Source organism: Vulpes lagopus, chromosome 3 (genome assembly GCF_018345385.1).
Source record: "Vulpes lagopus strain Blue_001 chromosome 3, ASM1834538v1, whole genome shotgun sequence".
Taxonomy (NCBI): domain Eukaryota; kingdom Metazoa; phylum Chordata; class Mammalia; order Carnivora; family Canidae; genus Vulpes; species Vulpes lagopus.
The window spans coordinates 117,461,254-117,481,076 of record NC_054826.1 but is presented as its reverse complement, the minus strand read 5'-3'; the positions used below and the strand labels follow the sequence as shown (position 1 = coordinate 117,481,076).

The 19,823-nt window shown below is 42.0% G+C and overlaps 1 protein-coding gene across 6 annotated transcripts in view; it reads right to left on the bottom strand.

Annotated features, from left to right (window-relative positions):
• The window catches only part of PDXDC1 (pyridoxal dependent decarboxylase domain containing 1), a 52,723-nt gene that overhangs the window by 7,515 nt on the left and 25,385 nt on the right, over nucleotides 1-19,823 (bottom strand). For all 6 annotated transcript variants that reach the window (XM_041749901.1, XM_041749902.1, XM_041749900.1 and 3 more), the window contains 9 exons: nucleotides 19,141-19,209; nucleotides 17,372-17,450; nucleotides 14,838-14,922; nucleotides 13,897-13,945; nucleotides 13,509-13,610; nucleotides 12,536-12,661; nucleotides 8,809-8,859; nucleotides 3,015-3,078; nucleotides 619-707 (listed from right to left, as the gene is read on the bottom strand). In XM_041749901.1, coding sequence (XP_041605835.1) covers nucleotides 619-707; nucleotides 3,015-3,078; nucleotides 8,809-8,859; nucleotides 12,536-12,661; nucleotides 13,509-13,610; nucleotides 13,897-13,945; nucleotides 14,838-14,922; nucleotides 17,372-17,450; nucleotides 19,141-19,209 — 714 coding nt within the window. The remainder of the gene's footprint in view (nucleotides 1-618; nucleotides 708-3,014; nucleotides 3,079-8,808; nucleotides 8,860-12,535; nucleotides 12,662-13,508; nucleotides 13,611-13,896; nucleotides 13,946-14,837; nucleotides 14,923-17,371; nucleotides 17,451-19,140; nucleotides 19,210-19,823) is intronic.

The following is a 19,823-nucleotide window of genomic DNA, read 5'->3' as shown; positions in this document are numbered from 1 at the left end:
CATGCTGGGTAGTGACCTGTAGCTTTTCACAGAATTTATGATGACCATTTCCTTTCTGCCATAAACATCCAGCTACAGGGTTTATCCTGGCTGTTTTGAATGTCATTGTATGAATGGATCATAACTCATTCACCAAAGCCCCTAACGGGAGCATGACCCATTCTATGCTAGGATGGATGCTGCTATGGTGGACACCCTGACACTGTTCAGAACATTCTTTACATGAAAATCCCAGAGGCACAATTTCAGTGTCAAAAGGCAGCCGAAGTGCAGTGTCTTGGGTCCATACTGACTTCCAGGTGCTTGGGGGGCTCTGGCTCCTGCACCTCTGACACTGTGACAGACGCTCACCAGAACTCCAAGGTGGCCACACTGCACTCCCTGTCTGGCAGGGAGTTTTGCAGCCATACTCAGCAGCCAGGAAATGGTCACCCAAGGGGATGACATTGGAAGGCCCTGCTGGAAGTTACATAGCCTGTGGAGCGGCGATCTAAGAGCCCTGGAGGGAAGCCCAGCACCTTCACGGAGTGTCCCTCCCGAGGGTCTGATTTCCTAGACATGACCATGTATTACTCCATCTGGGACGAAGAAGAAAGAGCACACGACCGCCATTCTTACCCAGCGATTCAGGGCGTCACAGGAGTGTCTCTCCCGGCCGACTGCTGAGGGTGCCATGCTGGGCACTGGGATGGCTTTAAGCACTGGATCTGATGACACCAAAACAAAGAAAGGGGATTCACCTTCTGGTAACACAAATCCATACGCACCCTTCAAACCTGATTTCATGAGCTCCCAACATTAACCCAAAAGAGAAGTCTTAAATATTACAGAAATAAAATCTGTAAACAATAAACAAAAGCCCAGGGCGTGTGGTATATACATACAGCATAGTGTTACTCATCTTTAAAAAGGAAGGAATTTCTCTCACATGCTCAATATGGATGAACCTTCAGGACATTACACTAAGTGAAATAAGCCAGTTACAAAAAGACTCATGCTGTATGACTCCACTCTCATGAGGTACCTAAGGAGTCAAACTCAGAGACACAAGGTAGATGGTAGTTGCCAGGGGCTGGGAGGGAGCAGGGGATGGGGAGTTGGTGTGTAACAAGTATGGAGTTTCAGTTTTGCAAGATGTAATGTTCTGGAGAGCTGTTGACAACAACGTGAACGTAATAACCGAACTAAACTATAGACATATGATGGTAAACTTTTTTTTTTCACCACAACTTAAAATTTTTGAAAATGTGTATCTTACAGAGGGGTTTTTAAGCTTCCGTATTGTTTTTCCTCATGAAAAATATAACACCTGAATATAATCCCACAAATAAAATTCTTACTTTCATTTAAGAAGTCTTTTTTCAAGGAACTTTGAGAGGAAATGAAAGGATAACATTTTAAGTTACCAGCTAGTCTATCAACCACCGTGCAACGTAAATCAGAGAACTCAAGAGCACCCAGAGTGGGCCTCACAACAGAATTATCCTCCTTTTGTTCAAATGGTCTGGGTGCCTGCTTGTGCTATGCTGGGCATGAGGAATATAAGGTGGACAAGGTTTCTGTTATCCTGTTGTTTATAGTCCATCAAAGAAACACCATAAAGGAAAGAAATTAAATCACCGTATACTGTTGTAGTGCCATGAAAGAAGGCAGGGCCTGATATCCTATAATGGAGTTGCCTCAGGACCGATGGGGAAGGCCTCCCTGAGGACAGACATTATAGAGACCTGAATGTTGACAAGGAGCCAGCCAGAAGGAGACTGAAGGGAAACATGCTCAAGGCAAAGGAACAGCAAGTGCAAAGGTCTTGCTCTGGGACAGAGCAAAATGTTCTAGAAACTCAGAGGCCAGTCAGACTAAAACAAAGTGATCAGCCTAAAAGGAAATCGGAGAAGATGGCAAAGGCCGCACCCCACAGGCCTTGTGAGCTACAGACCTTGGGTCTAATTCAACAGAAACTGTAAGATACTGAAGGCTCTGGGCAGCGACAGGGCACGAGGGCACGACGAGACTCCATGTACATGCTTGGACTGCATGCAGAGAATGGTCCAGAATAGGGTGTGTGAAGTTCATGGAAGAATCAGTTCAGCAGGGACAGTGGCTGTCCAGGTGAGAAATAACCATGCTCTGGACTAGCTGGGTGGTGCTTGGGCCATCCTTTAAAAGTAGCCTCATGTTATTCCCAAACTCAACTGCCACGTCTTCAACGTATGTTTACGCTGTATTTTAAATTACTTTACTTTCTTTTAAAGATTTTATTTATTTATTCATGAGACACACAGAAAGAGAGAGAGGCAGAGACACAGGCAGAGGGAGAAGCAGGCTCCATGCAGGGAGCCGGATGTGGGACTCAATCCCGGGTCTCCAGGATCACGCCCTGGGCTGAAGGTGGCGCTAAACCGCTGAGCCACCTGGGCTGCCTTTTTAAATTACTTTAAATATAAACTTTGATAAGCATAGGAAAATAAAATAGAGATTTGGGGGCCCTATTTCACATACTTTGATTCACTCAAGTTGTATGTACATGTGTATCCAGATCTCTATTTTCAAGGGACTCTTACCCATTCATTCTAGCACTAGTCCAGGGACTGGCATATGGAAACTACTGGTTTGATCATAGGAAACTATAAGTAATATGCTACAGCATTTAGGTCTGGAGTTCTTATGAAAATTATTATTATAACTTTTTTTTTTTTTTAAGAGAGAGCAAGCATGTGCAAGAGCGAGGGTGGGGAGGGATAGGAGAGGGAGAGAATCTTAAGCAGGCCCTACACCCAGGGCAGAGCCCAATGGAGTCTCAGTCTCATGACTAGAGATCAATGACATGTGCTAAAATAAAAAACTGGATGCTTAACACACTGAGCACAATGAAGGTCTCTTAAAAAATTAATATCTTCTGAAACAATGACTGAAGATTTTAGCAGTCAAAGTATTTGGACTATCTATACAAGCTGAAATAAAACAGAAAGCTCTTAAACATAAATACAAAAATAACCCTTTTTAGAATCACCTACCTGAGCCTGGTAATTCCTGGAAAAACCTGAACACCACTACTGGAGAACTGAGCTCATCTTCCACCTGAAAAATCAATCTGATATTACCAAGTAACATTAAATCCCAACACCTGCAAAATAAAACAGTGAGTTTGAAAAACAGGCTAGAGATAGCATGTTTTCTTAATAAACACATAAAATTCAAAGGTTAATTTCAGTTGCTACAGAAACAACAATCAGGGGCTTAGTAAAATTCCTAGAAATAATTCTAAGCCAGTTCTGAGAATACATTGCTGAATTATAACATCTGACACTGGTAAGCTGAAATTAAAGCAGGAGAAAACTATAATAATAACAAACATAAGCCTGCCATTACAGATCAAAGGTGGCAAGTTACAAGTAGAACCAGAATCAGCATGGGGGGAGCTAAAGCTTTCAGGAATCCAGAAATTACACTAACTCTAACTCAAGCAGGACTGACTGTAACTTTTTTTTAAGATTTTATTTTTGAGAGAGAAAGAATGGGGCAGAGGGAGAGAGAGAATCCCGAGCAGGCTCCACGCCCAGCGCAGAGCCCGACATGGGGCTCGATCCCACAACCCTGAGTTGAAATCAGATCATGACCTGAGCTGAAATCAAGTCAGATGCTCAACTGACTGAGCCACCCAGACACCCCTGACTGCAACTTTTTATATTCACAGACAAAAGGGGGATAAGTACATTCTTCTCACTTTGAAAAACTCTCAGACCACGATGTAAATCCTGCTGGTAATGAAGATACAGTCTAGAACTAAATCTACATATTTTCTAAGTCACTGAGGTGGTACTTATAATCGGGACAGGTGTCAGATGACTATTAATGGATTTCATTAGACAAAAACATTCACTGCATTAAGATCACTTAATATCACTGTTAAGATTAGCCAAATGAAGTTCAAGGTCACCAATGAGCAAACATACAGCTGGCCATCAACTCTACCACAGCACGAGGATACAAAGGGAAGGGCAATGCCTTTGACAGAATATGACACACAAGGACAGTAGATCTTCAACAATTCTAGTCATAAGACCTATTTTCCAGGGCGCCTGAGTGGCTCAGTCAGTTGGGCGTCTGCTTTGGCTCAGGGCAAGATCTCAGGGTCCTAGGATCAAGCCCCACATGGGACTCCCTGCTCAGCAGGGAGCCTGCTTCTCCCTTTCCCTCTGCCCTTCCCTTTGCTTATACTCTCTCTCTCAAATAAATAAAATCTTTAAAAACAACAACAAAAACAAACCTATCTTCCAAGGCACTGCATGTGAGGTCTCCATGGCAGAAATGCTAATGTGCACAGCCAGGAAGTAGCTGGCCTTGGGGCTTCTCTACTAACCTCTCAAAGGACCACACGGATGTGGTTCAGGTCAAGCAAGATATGTATCAAATCTGCCAACTTACTGAGCTGATTCCTGTGCTCACCTGTCTATCATCTCCTTTGACCTTCATATTAACAAATCTATTAATATCTTTAAAGCTAGAGGGGCTTAATATCTGAAGAGAATGTAGTAAACCCAAGGAGACAGAAACAAAAGCAACAAACTTCTACAACCATTCCCCCATCCTCAGTTAGGATAAGGCAGGATGATGTGAATGCTGAGACTTCTATATTTAGTTTAATACAGTCTTTGGTTTCTTATTTCTTTGAGCTTGGTGGTCTCAAATGTCAGTGCATGAGAAATACTGTCCAGGGTTATGTAGACAGAATTCTGGTTCTAGCAACACAGCAGACTGAAACGCTAGATTAAATATCCTGATAACCAAAAAAACCTGATAACTACTGCTAGGCTTACAAAAACAGTGAGTCTAAAAAAAAAAAAAGAAAAAAAAAGAAAAAAGAAGAGAAAGCAAAGAACACTGTCAGCTGAGCAGGGGCTGTTGGGAAGGGAGCAGGTAGGAGAACCTGGCTTTAACATCTAGAGTCTTCAAGCCCATGTGCAGATGGGGGGAAAGGGCATATAAAGCCAGGATCCTTTGAAGGATGCTCCTTTGAAAAGACAGAGAGAAAAACTCTACCCACTGACCGGCAAGAGGGCCTACCTGAGGCTCTGTCTACCCAGGGAGAAAAAAATTCTCTCTTGAGAGATCAAAACATTAGGTGTGCACTGTACCAGGCTTGACGTCCCATGTGGCACAGGAGTCCTAAAGCTGTGGAACTGATAGACAGATGGACCTGAGCCAGTCATACAATTATCTAGTTCATGATGACAAATTATGACACACACACACTCAGGGAGCAGGAGTCAGCAGACACAATCCAGGGGACGATCTGTGCTCCAAGAATTCAAATACTAAAGCAACAGAAATAGACTATAACAACCAGGCTTACATAGAGAAATGAAGACCAAGAACCATTAAAAAAAATAATACGAAAAAAAAAAAAAGAAAAGAAAGATGACCAAAAAGGAGGCATCAACTTGAATAAGAACTGAAGAGAATTTGCTGGAAGGAAGAAGTTGTTATCAAAATAAAAACCCAGTGAATGGCTGACACGGGTGAGCGGTAGCTCAGGACCAAAGTAAGGCCTGGAGAAACTCATGCGGCAGCAGCCGAGAGGCACACGCGGGATATGTCCAAGGGACAGATGGAACATGGAGCGACAAGTTTCACTACACTACCAACTCAAGGTCCAGAGGTAAGACTGGAGAAGGCAGTCATGTTTGAAAAAACAAACTTGACAGGATTAAGGAAAAAAAAAAAAAAAAAAGAACCCCAGGTTAAAGAAGCACAAATCTCAGGCAGGAGTCTTAGAAAATCTTCACTCAGACACACCATGGTCAAAGAAGCAGAACCCTAAGGACAGAGACAATCTTAAAAGCCAGCTGAGATGTCAACCGCACAAAGGGGCATTCTGAGGTTTTCAGGGGTCAGGGGATGTATTAGATTTCCCCCTAAATGCTGAAGGTCAGGACGCAGCCCATGTGCCCAGGAAAGCCAGTCAAACAGCAGTCCATGATGCAGCTGCTGAGGAGACCAGCACCGAGCCTAGGACAAACAGCTGCCTAAGGCCTCTGGGCACCCGGGAAGCACACCTGTGCTCCGGGACCAAGAGGCTTCTCCAGGGCTGGCTGTCTAGATGGGCAAGAAGACCCCAAGGAGTTTGGAGAAGGAGCTACGATGCTGTAGATACAGCTTGTCTTCCAAAGGTTCAAGTCCTGGCTCTGCCACCTACTACGATGGGAGTCGGGACATGTAACCACAGCAAACAACAGAGATGAAAGGAGCACTGCTCCACCGCAGGGACATCTCCTGAGGACTCAATGACTGGGGATCTATGGGAGCACCACACAAATACTGTGGCAAGAGAAAAAGATATTTAATAGTGACAGGTATTTTATGATGCCTTACAGCCTTCACTTTGCTTTCTCATACATTATCTGATCTGCCCTTTGTAACAAGTCACTGAAGTGGGACAAATACTAACTTTTCCTATAAACTGACCAGGGATAGAAGGGCCCACTGGTTACACACAGACCTTGCAGTATGAATCCCAGCTCCACCACGTCCTAGCTGTGCGGCCTGAGCATGTCACTGAACTGCTCTGTGCCTATTTCCTCACCAGGAAGGAGGGCTAGCCATTGCAACCAACTCACAGATTAATTTATTTGCACTTAAATACCTACTGTAGGCTGAATACTAAGCACAGTAAGAAAAAAACAAATAAGACAAAAGTCCCTGCCTTTATAAAGCATTTACAAAGAAACAGACAAGGAACACACACATGGTCTCAGGTAGTAAGAACTGCAAAGAAGGACAACACCCAGGGGACAGAATGATGGATGGTGGCTGGGCTGGTTTACACAGAACAACCAGGAAAGGCCTCTCTGAAGACATGATACTTTTTTTTTTTTTTTTTAAGATTTGAGAGAGAGAGAGAGAGAGAGAGAGAGAGAGAGAGACAAAGAGAGAACACGAGAGTGAGCACAAGCACAAGCAGGGGCAGTGCAGAGGGAGAGGGAGAGGGAGAAAGAATCTTCAAGCAGGCCCCACACTGAATGCAGAGCCTAACCTAGGGCTCAATCCCAGGACCCTGAGATCATGACCCGAGTCAAAATCTTTTTTTTTTTTTTTTTTTAACTTATGATAGTCACAGAGAGAGAGAGAGAGAGAGAGAGAGAGAGAGAGAGAGACACAGGCAGAGGGAGAAGCAGGCTCCATGCACCGGGAGCCCGACATGGGATTCGATCCCGGGTCTCCAGGATCACGCCCTGGGCCAAAGGCAGGCGCCACACCACTGCGCCACCCAGGCGCAGTCAAAATCTAAAGTTAGATGCTCAACTGACTGAGCCACACAGGTGCCCCTGAAGACGTGATATTTGAACTAAGATCTAAAGGATAAGAAACCAGTCATGAAAAGAACTAAAAGGAACAGTGTTTCTAGCTAGAGGGAAGAGCACACACAAAGAAGACTATGGTGAGGGGTAATGAAAGACCGCACATGCTCAGTACTGTGCGTGGCATGCAGCACGCATCCTATACACAGCAGCTGTGATGATGACAGTTACCGAAGCCACAGTGCTTCACGGTGTTTGCCATTATTGCACATCTACTGAGAAAAGCATCCACTGGAGAGAGAGATGGAGCAGGGTTCCATGGCCTTACAAAGGCACTCTAAACCCACTAGCACCAGCAGAGTCTCTCAGCTTGGGGGAGGAGGAGGGACAGGGAGAGAGGACATGAGGAGCCCAGTGGGCTCAGCGAGGGAGAGACAGAAAGTCCACTGGCCTAGCGCTGCCTGATTCCTGCCATCTTGCTCATGCTAGTCCATAGTTTGGGCTTCTCTGTTTACTAAAGGATCCAACCAACATACCTTCACTGACAACTGAGCTCACAGGCTTAGGCAGTTAAGAGAATGACTCAATGTCACAGGGCCTCAGTGGTATGGCTGAAATTAGAACCCAAGTGTCCTGACTTACATTCATCCCACTGCTTCTCCAATGGGCCACTCTCCTCTTCCAAGCTAGAACTTGGGTCATCTCAGGTCAACTGAAAAGGCTCCAAGCTCCTACTCTGATGGCAATGCAGAGCAGCCCCCCTCTCAGGCACTGAAAGCAAACCGTGTACTAAAATGGATATCATCTCTATTATCTTGAACCCCAAATTAATTCAAATATTAGTTTTACACTTAACTGTGTCCTGCAGAACTGTCAAAGAAGCACTCAGTGATTCTGTTTAAATTAGAATCTGACCTGTATTTTCTGAAATTCTAAAATCCTATGAAGCAAAACATGCAAACATTCAAATCTGAACTGATACTTGATTATCAGCCCTAAATCCTCATCTCCTTGTCTAGTAACCACCCCTAGGTGGCAATCTCGATAGAGTTTGGCATCTTTTAGGGAGATACCAGGAGACCAGAGTAAGGCCACACGCCTATCTCTTCCTTACTCCCTGCTTTGTGCAAATGAAAACTGGTGTCAGAAGGATTCAGAAAAAGTAATCCGAAACACTGTGAGAGACAAAAATGACTTTTCACATCAGTAAGATGGGTGTTTTAAAAATCATTGGGCAGGTGAAGACAATAGTGTTTGTTAGATCTTTGTGCATTTCTATATTTAAACAGAATAAAACTACAAATGATTATACGAAAAGCACCACAGGGGTTCAGCATATGGTACAAATTGCTAGGGCTTCATGCTTTCTGTAGTTAGGTCATCAGGATGCGCATGATTCTCTTCCAAAAAGAGCTGTCACAATTATACTGAAATGCATCAAATCTGGAGAAGATCATTCTAACTCGAACTTAAGCTATTTACTAAAAACAGATCAAAACATATACCGTACCAAGATTTTGATGTGGTTCACTTTCTTCAAACTTTCTTGTAACCGCTGACTCTGCAAAACACAAAGCGCAGCAATTATTATATTTTCAATTAAATTCTGTACTTAATAATTACTGATTTTAATTTCATTAGATCAGGGCAACATATTAAGAAATGGTTTTCAGGAGGGTCTTTGCAGGCCTGCACACAAGGACCTCAGCAGGCACATAATGCCATCTGTCACTTGGTGGCTCCTGAGTTAGGCCTCCCAATTCTTGCTTTACAACAACTGCAAACATTCCCAATCTTTCAGTTGCAAGTTACATGTGGTGCTTCCAGAAAAGCTTTTTCTAACAAGACATACATAAATTTGTCGTATTTGCAAAATCTGTCATCCATTCTTTCAAAAACCACTCAGTACCTGGCAACAAATGCAAAAACGAACCAGTGGGCGCACATCAAACTAAACAGCTTCTGCACAGCAAAGGAAGCCACCATCAAAGTGAAAAGGCAGCCTACTGAATGGGAGAAAGTATTTGCAAATAATTTATCTGATAAGGAGTTAATGTCCAAGATATATACAACTCCTACAACTCAAGAGCAAAAAACCCCCAACATCTGATTAAACAATAGGAAGATCTGAATAGAGATTTTTCCAAAGAAGATCTGCAGATGGCCAAGAGGTGCATAAAAGGTGCTCAGTATCACCCATCCTCAGGGAAATGCAAATCAAAACCTCAATGAAGGGCAGCCCTGGTGGAGCAGCGGTTTAGCGCCGCCTGCAGCCCGGGGTGTGATCCTGGAGACCCGGGATCCAGTCCCACATGGGGCTTCCTGCATGGAGCCTGCTTCTCCCTCTGCCTGTGTGTCTCTGCCTTTCTCTCGATCTCTCTGAATGAATAAATAAATCTTAAAAAAAACAAAAACAAAAACAAAACCCACCTCAATGAAGTAACGCCCTAAACCTGTCAGAATGGCTAGTATCAAAAAGAAAAGAAATAACAAACATTGGCAAGAATGTAGAGAAAAGGGAACCCCAGGGCACTACTGCTTAAGAATGTAAACTGGCATAGCCCTTATGGAAAATAGTATAGAGTTTCCTCAAAAATTTAAAAATAGAACTACCATATGATTCAGCAATTCCACTTCTGGGTATTTATCCAAAGAAAGCAAAAATACCAATTTGAAAAGATATCTGCACCCCCATGTTCACTGCAGCATTATTTACAATAGCCAAGATATAGAAACAACCTGAATGTTCAGCAATGGATGGATGAATAAGGAAATATGGTATATAACATACATACACAGTGAAGTATCATTCACCATAAAAAAGAATGAAATCTTGCCATTTGTAACAACATGAATGGACCTTCAGGATATTATGCTAAGTGAAATAATTTAGAAAGAGAAAAACAAATAGCATACGATCTCACTTATATGTGGAATCTCAAACAAAACAAAAACCCCCACAAACTTATCAATATAGAGAAGAGACTGGTGATTGCAAGAGGCAGGGGGTGGAAGGTGGCAGAAATGGGCAAAGGTGGTTTAAGGATACAAATTTCCAGTTGTAAAACAAGTCAGTCACAGGGATGTCATGTCAGCATGGTGACTATAGTTCTTAACACTATACTGTATATTTGAAAATTGTTAGAATTCTTAAAAGTCTTCATCACAAGAAAAAATAATTCTGTAACAATGTATGGTGACACGTGTTACTTAGACTTGTATCTGTGGTGATTGTTTCCCAATACACACAAATATTGACTCATTATGTGGTATACCTGAAACTGATACAATGTTATATGTCAATTATAGCTCAAAAACCCTCCCAAAGTAACAAGTAAACAGTAGGAAGATCTGAATATTCCTACCGAATGTGGATGTGCACAAGGCGCAGAACTTAATACTGGGGAAGGAAGAGGAAAGACACAGGAGGAAGAGCTATTCAGACACAGGGTCTGGAATAAGCACCCCTGAGTTCAGAATCTCACCTGCAGGATGAGTAAGTCCATCTGCCACTTACTAGCTATGAGCGTGGACACTATTCAGCCTCTCTGTACTTCAAGTCCCTAATGATAAAATGGGGAGACAGGGCTGTTGTGTCAGATGCATGGAAACGGTCGCCAGAACACTATGTGCATCATATGTGTGATGACTTTCACCCTCATCATTCTATTATCATCTCCATCCCAGGTCTTTCATCACTGATGTGGGGATAAAACAGCATCTACTTCATGCAATTGGGGCTCATGCATTCTGCATTTACTGAATGGAAATGTGGAAAACCCTCATGAAAACTATTTGTTAGTACACTGTATACCTGCGGACTTCATATTCTAGGGAAGGTCAAATGAGACTGGGTGGTCAGTGCACTGCATAGGGCTTCGCACAGAATAAATGCCCACTAACTGCTTCCCAGGAAGACGAGGATGATGATGATGACGATAATGATGAGAGGAAGCAACGGAGGAAGATACAGATTTCTGCCCCCACGGATGCACTATAACCACATGTGCTACATTTCCCTGCAGGTTCACATGTGCTCGGAACAGCAGGGAGTCAGCGACAGGCTATCAGAAGTCCTATGACCAGCTACAGCATTTGCCTGCAGGCAGACAGAGCTGCAGTGACCTCAAGGGCTTGGGAGCTAACGTCTCATTATTTTCCTGTGCTCCATAAGCCAGAGGGAATTGAAGAGCCCTCCCCTGATCCCCAGACCTTCCCTGAAGTGACTAAGTTACCAAAGCAATAAAGGCCTCTCCTTCTGAGCAACCAAATCTCAAGACTTGAGTGGACAGCCTGGTGAGAATTTTTTCAAAAAATGTGCTTCTGTAAAAATAATGAACATAAATCTTAAAGTAAAATGTAAAAATCAAACTGCTTCATTTACAGTATCTCTGTTGCATCAGAAACTAGGGTTAGAATGAACTATCCTGACATCAGGAACCCAAAGACAGCTGCTACGGTGATACAAAGATAGTAAATTTCCCTAAACATGACACTTGAGAAGTGCTGATTCCACAGAATACATTTAAAACATAGATTTTTAAATCCATCTGCATATGATCAGGCGCTACTGTAAAAGCCTCACACATATGAGCTCATTAAGTCCACCTAACAATCTCTTATTACCTCACCCCTGTCTCCCACGTAAGCAAACAGACTTAGGTGACGTCCAGCTTTCAGACTCAGCTCTCACACTGCATTAATGTGACTTTTTTTGCTTTCTAAACTATGGCATAATTATGCATTTTCATAATCAGAACACCTCATACAGAAGGAGAATTACAGAACTGTCCCTTGAGCCTTGCCACTTGGGAGGCCAAGCCAGCTGGTATTAAAAATATGCAGCCCATGGATTCACCAACCCCTAGTGGCCCTATTTCCTTCCCTCTCAAAAGACAGCTAGTCAAGTGCCACATTTACCCCCCCACCCCCCACCCAACACTCCTCTTTTGTTTCTTCCTCCACTCCTTGGCTCTCATCCTGTGACTTCTTTTCTCATCCTATGATGACACCGGCATTCATCTTATCTGATTTTGTGTGGATACAAATGCTGGGACACCGCAGCAGTCCCTCCCAGAGCTTTGGACAGGAAACATATGCCTGCAGTCTGCTGCTCATGAGATGCCAAATCCAGCCAACAAGGTAATGGACAGTGGGTGAGGCAATGGGGCAGTTTTCAGTCACTGCTCTTGCCACGGGGTACTGGTCGCTCAGCTGAACTTGAGACTTCTACTCACCAGTTGGCATGCATGCTTAATCCTCTCCACAATCCCATCAAGCCCCAAGTACTGTAAAGACAACCACAGCGGTAGGGCACGGAGCTTGTCTGCTGGCTTGTTTGATGTAAGACCAGCAACTAAAGTCTAAAAAAAGCCAATATGGTTTTAGTGATCAAAGCCGATGAAGACACAAGCAGAATTATCTAGTTTCCTCTGCATTTATTAGTACATGTTAGATGCTATGCTAGGCATTTGGTTTGTCTTATTCATCTGATCATCTACAGTTTCATGAGGGCAGTATTCTAGGCAACCTGGATCAGAGAACTTGCTTTCAAGGGTGCATGGCTCAGGTGCGGCAAAGCCAGGATGAGAATCCAGAGGGGTCACGTCCCACAGCCAGATCTCTCAGGCACTCAAGAGGTAGTCCTATCCAAGGCTGAGTGTCCTCAAACACCTGGCCATTATCAACTGAGCAAGACATGAACTGTCTTATTAGTAAGAATCAGTGAAGCTTATTTTGCATATGCCTATCACTAACTGATCCACTACTAGCAAGAACCACTTCTTAAAAAAAAGAATTACAACCTTGTAGACAACAGGAATTAGGAACTTTACTCTTAATGTCACTTCTGGGAACCTATTCTAAGGAAGTAATTCGAAATACAAAAAGACGCTCTTTAGTAACAAAAAATTGAAAACATCTTAAAAGTTGACAAAGAGAATGATTAAATTGTGGTATTTAAGTGATAGAATATTACAGAGTCATAAAATGCCATAAAAAGTTCTTCGTACACATGGGGGCCTATGGAGAGGATAAATAGAAAAATAAACCGCACACAGTACTGTTTCACTTATGCTAGAAACATTCTTTTGATTAAAAAAATCTCAGGTGGCATTAAGAAAATTTTTCACTTTTTCCATACTTTGCTCCTAGACTCAATAATGATTATTAGCACCACATCCTAGTCCCCCCCAGTGAAAGTGAGCTTACCAAGGCAGGATCGTCATGTTTATAAAGGGTGACTGCAGGGACAGCCGGCAAACCCAGCCATGGACCTGGAGTCAATGTCATGCTGTCACATTTGGTTGCAGCCTACCAAAGAGAAAACAACTTTTTGTTATAGACTATCAGAACACACTAAACCACATACTCTTCCATTCATAAAAAGCATGAAAAGTCATCAGGGATTAAGAGATTTTTTTTTAAAGTAGGCTCCATGTCCAACATGGAGCTCAATACGGGGCTTGAACCCACAACCTTGAGATCAAGACTGGACTGAAAATCAAGAGCTGGACTGAGAGAGCCACCAGGCGCTCCAGGATTAAGTGATTTTAAATTCCTTCTTAAAATCACAATATTTAGTAAATCAATCACATACCAGCACTGATGAGGAGACATAACCTAAAGCCAAGGTTGCCAGATTCACACTGGAAAAAAAAAACAAATTATTTATTCTGCTTATTAAGTTTATATTAAAAACAAAAAAGGCTGTGTTGTTTTAAGCTGACATTTCAATGTCATTCAGCTGGGTTAAAAGCATTTATAACAGAAAATGAGGTATATGCAAATTTCAGCAAAACCTTGAAAATGTGCTTTAATCAAAAGTGTTTTAGGGGATGTCACCTACTTACATAGTGTAATGGGTATCTCATTTTTTATCTTTCATACCTATTATTTTCCAGTCATCACTCTCTTCCCAAAGGGATAAAATAAGAACCCAGCTCATATGGTGGGCTGGGTATGGATTCCCATAGCTGCCCTGTATCCTCCCCTAAGATCTTCTGGGAAACCACCCCCATCTCCTCCATCAGACCACAGCTTTGGGTGGAGGAGACACCACCACCTGCTCCAGGGGTGCACAAATAACCTCAACTACCAAAGTGTTAGACTTCCCTGGCCACAGTGATGGGCTTAGTAGGAGACTTTTTGCTGGGACTTCTGACCCTCAGGACACAAGCTGGAAAACAAGTTGGAGCCACTGCAACTAGTTTGTACCGAAACAGGAAAATCTATCTATAGATGGAGGCAACATAAAGGAAATGAGGCCAAGTGACTGGGGGAGAGGGTGGAGGGGAGAGGCAGATGCTGAGCCCCGGCTGACACTATGCCTAAATATAATTCTAACACCACTTTTTTTTTTAGTGTGAGCCAATAAAATCTCTTCTCACCCAGACTACTTTGAGTTATTTTGTTACCTTTACTATGCAACCCAAAGAGCCCTTAGTGATAAACGTTACAACAAAATAAGAACCTGGATGCCCACTCTTCATGAACACTGCCTGCAGGCCTACCACCGAGCCAACCTTGCCCTCTACTCACCCCTCCACGTGAAGCCATATGCCGTACTGCTCACAGAGTTCTTTCAAACGCCCAATCTTATCTGTGTGCCCTACTGCTGCAGTTCCTAGGGTGAAACACACAAAAAAGGATACTAAATACTTTTGAGTCTTTACAGCATGATAAAAGCTTTTAACTACATTATCTCTAAGCAGGAAGTAACATTTTATGTCTCATTGAGATTTTCTCTGTGAACTGGCTTAAAATCAACTTGTAAAAGTTGATTCAAGTTCTGAAGTGTACATATTCTTTTTATGTAACTATAGAAGCAAGCTTGTTAATATTGCTACTTAAACCTCTAGATGCTTTTTTTTTTTTCTTTAGCTACTTGATGTTCTTTCAGGAGAAGTATATTCAAGTCTCTCACCAAGACTGTGGGTTTGTGAATTCATATTTGTATTCTATCAATTTTTCCTTTGGCTTTCCTTTATATATCTCAGTTACATTTGTCAGCATTCTTAACTATTGTGTCTTATGGAGTACATGAATTATAATTAGCGTGTAGTCTACTGTATCTCACACTAACATGGCTGTCACTACTTACCCAAGATACTCTTTTCCATGCTTGCTTTTTGTCCCTTCCTGGGTTATTTTTATTTAGGTGTGTCCATTATAAATGTACATTGATAAATTTGTGGGGTTTTTTTTAGCCCCACATATATGAGAGGTTCTTTGTTTTCAATCCAGATTATGCATTCTAAAGTTAAACATACTGAATGCTTTAACCCGTCTCCTTAATAAATCTGTTTACACTACAGGTTGGGTAGGCAGGTCCCTCTTCATAGAGCATGAGTGAAACTGGACTTGCACATTCTCCCGACCGTCCTAACCTTCGCATTAACAGAATCCCACCTAACAAGGCTGCAAACCCCCACAACCACCTCAACAAACACAACCAATGCAAGTGGTTCTTTTGCACAGTTTAGGTCTATAAACCCTCTATCACTGATTTTTGTATACAGAGGTATGGGTTAAGATTCATTTTTTTTCCCACGTGGATATCCGCTTTCAAGGCCACTGGTGGAAAAGACCCACCTTTTTTCCCTTGAAATACCTTGGCATCATTGTAACAAGTCAAATGACCATACACACGTGAGTCTATTTCTAAACTCTATTCTTTGCAATTAATCCCACACTGTCCTGATTTCTGTAGCTTTATATTAAAGCTAAAAACCAGATAAGCCTAAGTCCTTTTTTTTTTTTTTTCAAAGATTTATTCATTCATGAGAGATGCAGAGAGAGAAGCAGAGACACAACACAGGCAGAGGGAGAAGCAGGCTCCATGCAGGGAGCCCGATGCGGGACTCGACCCCAGGACCCTGGGATCACACCCTGAGCCAAAGGCAGGTGCTCAACCACTGAGCCACCCAGGCGTCCCAAACTTAAGTCTTTGAATTCTGTTCTTTTTCAAAATTATTTTGGTTATCTTCACAGCCTCTATATTTCCATATACAATTCAGAATCAGCTTATCAACTTCTGTAAGAAATTGTAGCCTGCTGAAATCATAATAGGGACTGATCTGTAGAATCTGTAATTTGCGGAAATTAGACTTTGTAATATTGAGTCTTCCAACAGGTGTATATCACTCCATTTATTTGGGTGGGTCTTCTTGAATATCTCTCAGCAACATTTTCCACCAGTGGCCTTTTTTCAGTGTACAGATCTGGCATATATTTTTGTTAAATTTATCCATAAAGTTTTCATTTTTTGATGCTATTATGAGTGGCATTTTTAATTCAATTTCAATGGTTCATTGCTGATATACAGAAATCCTACAACCTTGATCAGTCTACTTAATAGTTCCAATAGCTTCTCTGTAGTTTCCTTAGGATTTTCTATTTACATAGTCATGCCATCTGCAAGTCAAGATAGCTTATTCTAATATGTATGTCACTTCATTATTTTTCTTGCCTTATGCACTGTCTATAATTTCAAGTACAATGCTGAATATGAGGTGGAAAGCACAGCAGGAAGTGGTAGAAGAACTGTTATATACAAGGTGGACATTTAAGTGTAACATTTTTATTTTTTAATAGATTTTACTTATTTGACAGAAAGGGACCAGGGGAGTGCACAAGCAGGGGAAAGAGCAAGGGAGAGGGGAGAAGCAGGCTCTTTAATCAACAGGGAGCCAGGAGACACGGGGCTTGACCCTAGGATCACGACCCGAGCCAAAGGCAGATAGATGCTTAACTGAGTGAGTTAAGTGAGCCACCCAAGTGCCACTAAGTGTGACATTTTAAAATTCAATTTAGAAAGGAAGCACACAAGAGAAGGAAGTACTTACAACTTAAATGAAGAAGTATACAAACCAACAAAGTAACTTGCTAAACAAACCAATAATTAAAAGGGAATCTAAGGAGGCAAATGTAGTATTGTAATTCTCACCACGATGCTAATACAAACTACCTTAAACATGTGGCACATAAACATTTCTTTAGACTCTTTTTTTAGGCTTAGTACCCAGTCATTCTCTCATATGTCTAAAATGGGAGATTCCGTTCGTAGTACCTACCAGCATTTGCTACAAGCAAAAGGGGCAGTTTTCCTCGTTCTATATCATCTTTAATCAGTTTCTCCAGGAAAGCAACATCCTAGATGAAAAGGCAAACCACAAAAACATAAAGCAACTAGGATAAAAGCTGTTATACAATAAAAAATTCTAAAAATAAATAAATAAATAAATAAATAATTCTAATTTTCAAAAGCAGCAGATGGTTCTCAATCACACAAATCAATTCTTACTCTTTTATTTATTTATTTTTTTACTCTTTTATTTTTTAAGTAGGTTCCACACCCTACTGGAGTCCAACATGGGGCTTGAATGCATGACCCTAAGATTAAGCCTCAAGTTGAGATCAAAAGTCAGATACTTAACCAGCTGAGCCATCCAGATATTCAAGTCTTATTTTTCTATTTTCTCTAATCATAGAAACAAAAATCAAAGTTTCCCTTGAAGATTAACTACAAAAATTAGTTAAATGAGATCAAAGTTAAAAACTGCACAAAGGATATTTCTATAATTTTAAACATGTTTAAAGAAAATAGTCTCTTAATCCCCTCAAAATAGCTAAAGATATATCTCTAATATTACTCATTGATGTATCTGAACCAGAAGAGCAAACGACCTTGGAAAAAGAAACACAGAACCCTAAACCTATTCCCTTTTTTCTGGCTTCAGCTGGAAAGGCTTAACACTTGAATGTTTAAAAATAAGCAGAAGAGGGGAAGGGAGGGAAAAATAAAATAAGACGAAATCAGAGGGAGACAAATCATAAGAGACTCTGAATCACAGGAAACAAACTGAGGGTTGCTGGAGGGGAGGGAGGTGGGGGGATGGTAACTGGGGGATGGACATTAAGAAGGGCATGGGATATAATGAGCACTGGGTATTATATAAGACTGATGAGGGATCCCTGGGTGGCGCAGCGGTTTGGCGCCTGCCTTTGGCCCAGGGCGCGATCCTGGAGACCCGGGATCGAATCCCACATCAGGCTCCCGGTGCATGGAGCCTGCTTCTCCTCTGCCTGTGTCTCTGCCTCTCTCTCTCTCTCTCACTGTGTGCCTATCATAAATAAATAAAATAAAATTTAAAAAAAAAAAAAAAAAAAAAAAAAAAGACTGATGAATCACTGAACTTTACCTCTGAAACTAATAATACATTATATGTTAAGCTGAATTTAAATTTTAAAAACTTAAAAATTAAAAAAAAAAAGGAGAACCCAATTTTTTTTTAAAGACTTTATTTATTCATGAGAGACACAGAGAGAGAGGCAGAGACACAGACAGAAGTAGAAGCAGGCTCCTTGTGGGGAGCCTGATGTGGGACTTGATCCCAGGACCCCAGGATCATGACCTGAGCTGAAGGCAGACGCTCAACCACTGAGCCACCCAAGCATCCCAGAGAATCCAATTTTGATCCCACATTACAATAAAGAACCCCATTTTCAAAATCTGCCATTCACAAATCCAGACAACAATGATAACCTTTCTAAAGATGAGCTTCAGAAGAAGTTTCTGGTGCTTAACTGGATTCCCATGTTTCTACTTAAAGCAGGTGATATAGTAATGACAAGATTGCTTAAGAGGCAGGTGCTCCTGACCATATAGCCAGCCAACCTTCATGGACATGCAAACCCGGAAACACGTATTATGCAATAAAAACAAGCAATAAATGAAAAAGCTAAAATTACCTGGAGGCCAGCAAACAGAACTTCATTTGAAAGGAAGACAGTTTCGAAACACAATTCTGTATTATTTTACAAACCAAAAAAGAGAACTCACCATCTGATGCTGGGATCCAAACATAGTGTTACACGGCACACGACACAAACATGGGAAGGGCAACCCAAGCTGCAAGAGGAAACATACAATTTCGTAAGAAAGAGCTTTGTCACCATTTACTTATGCCCCTAAAAGAGTGTGGCTCTGGGAAAAGTCACAATTACTCTTTTTAAACAATTCTTCTTACGAACTCTTAATACTATAAACAGATGCTATAGTACATCTAGAAAATCAAGTTTAAATTTTTTTTTTTATTATTATTTATTTATGATAGTCATACAGAGAGAGAGAGAGGCAGATACACAGGCAGAGGGAGAAGCAGGCTCCATGCACCGGGAGCCCGAAGTGGGATTCGATCCCGGGTCTCCAGGATCGCGCCCTGGGCCAAAGGCAGGCGCCAAACCGCTGCGCCACCCAGGGATCCCTAGAAAGTCAAGTTTAAAAGAAAGGTCAATTTCCACAAGCTGAGATTCTAATTTTTTTATTTGAGAGAGTGCATGTGCATGGGAGAGCACAGGCAGGGGATGGACGGAGGGAGAGGGAGAAGCAGGCTCCCCCCAGCTGGGCAGGGAGCCCTATATGGGACTCAATCCCAGGACCCTGGGATGACCTGAGCTACAGGCAGATGCTTAACCAACTGAGCCATCCAGGTTCCCCCTAGGAGCTGAGATTCTTTTTTTTTT